Source organism: Carlito syrichta, unplaced genomic scaffold (assembly GCF_000164805.1).
Source record: "Carlito syrichta isolate Samal-C Ts95f unplaced genomic scaffold, Tarsius_syrichta-2.0.1 Scaffold144165, whole genome shotgun sequence".
In the NCBI taxonomy this organism is placed as follows: Eukaryota; Metazoa; Chordata; class Mammalia; order Primates; family Tarsiidae; genus Carlito; species Carlito syrichta.
Genome location: NW_007088261.1, coordinates 38,255 through 39,423, shown reverse-complemented (window position 1 = coordinate 39,423; position 1,169 = coordinate 38,255). Strand labels below are relative to the sequence as shown.

The following is a 1,169-nucleotide window of genomic DNA, read 5'->3' as shown; positions in this document are numbered from 1 at the left end:
GTTCTTCTCAATCCCGTGTCCCCCTTCATTTTCATAAAGGACTATGACATCACCCAGCTCCACCGTGGCCTGGAGGCCAGGCCTGAGGTGGTTCTCCGCAATGATGTGGCACCAACCTTCATCCCCACACCTGTGTACCGTCCTCGGCCAGCCAACCCAGATGAAATCGGCAACTTCATCATCGAGGTGAGGTGTGGCAGGCCAGCCTAGGGCAACCCTTTCTACAAGCCTGGCACCAGCAACACGGGAGAAGAGTGTGGGCTTGGAGTCGTGGGTCTGGGATCAGGTACTTGTAACGTTTGGAGATACCGAAAGAGGCACAGGACAAAGGGCTGGTATAAACCGAGCGTTTATTGGGGGAGAAACTCCCGGGTGAGGTCCCGTGGTCCAGGAAGATGGGCCGGGGAGTCGCACCCAAGGAGGGGCGGCTTGGGTTTTTAAGGGTGGTGTATTCAGGAGGGTGTTGGGGGCGGCAGCGAAGCTGGGAGACAAAGCGTCGCATCCTGCATGGGCTGGAAACGTCGCATCCGGCGTGGGCTGGGAAGTTCTTGTCTGGCCCTTCTCCGCAGCTGGCGGCAGGTTCCAGAAGGTTTCAAGCGAGTAAGCGGATGTGGGCTTGGGGCAGATGGGCAGAGAGGGAGGGGGTAGGTGGGTGGAAGGGTAGATGGGGGTAGGTGAGTGCTGCTTCCCTCCGAACCCAACAGTACTGACCCTATCACCAATCAGCTACGTGACCACTGGCATATTTGAGTAACTTCCAGGGTCTGTTTTTTCCTCCATAGAACTCTTTTTTTTTTTCTTTTTTTCTTTGAATTGGAGTCTCACTCTGTTGTCCAGGCTGCAGTGGCACACTCACAGCCACCCCAGTGTCAACCTGCTGGGCTCCGGCAATTCTTCCACCTCAGCCTTTCAAGTAGTTGGAACTATAGGCGCACGTTACCATGCCTGGCTAATTTTTTTTCTTTAATTGTAGAGATGATGTCTCACCGAGTTGCCCAGGCTAGTCTTGAACTGCAGGCTCAGGCAGTCCACTCACCTCAGCCTCCCAATGTTCTGGGGTTACAGGCTGAGCCACCGAGCCTGACCTTCCATAGAACTCTTAACTCCAGGCCGGGCTCAGTGGCTCAGCCTGTAATCCTGTGCTTTGGGAGACTGAGGTGAGTGGATTG

At 55.2% G+C, this 1,169-nt stretch overlaps 1 protein-coding gene across 1 annotated transcript in view; it reads left to right on the top strand.

The window, feature by feature from the left end:
• Positions 1-1,169, top strand: part of CDH3 (cadherin 3) — a 51,919-nt gene that overhangs the window by 48,728 nt on the left and 2,022 nt on the right. Inside the window, exon 15 of the mRNA XM_008050332.2 lies at positions 40-186. Coding sequence (XP_008048523.1) covers positions 40-186 — 147 coding nt within the window. The remainder of the gene's footprint in view (positions 1-39; positions 187-1,169) is intronic.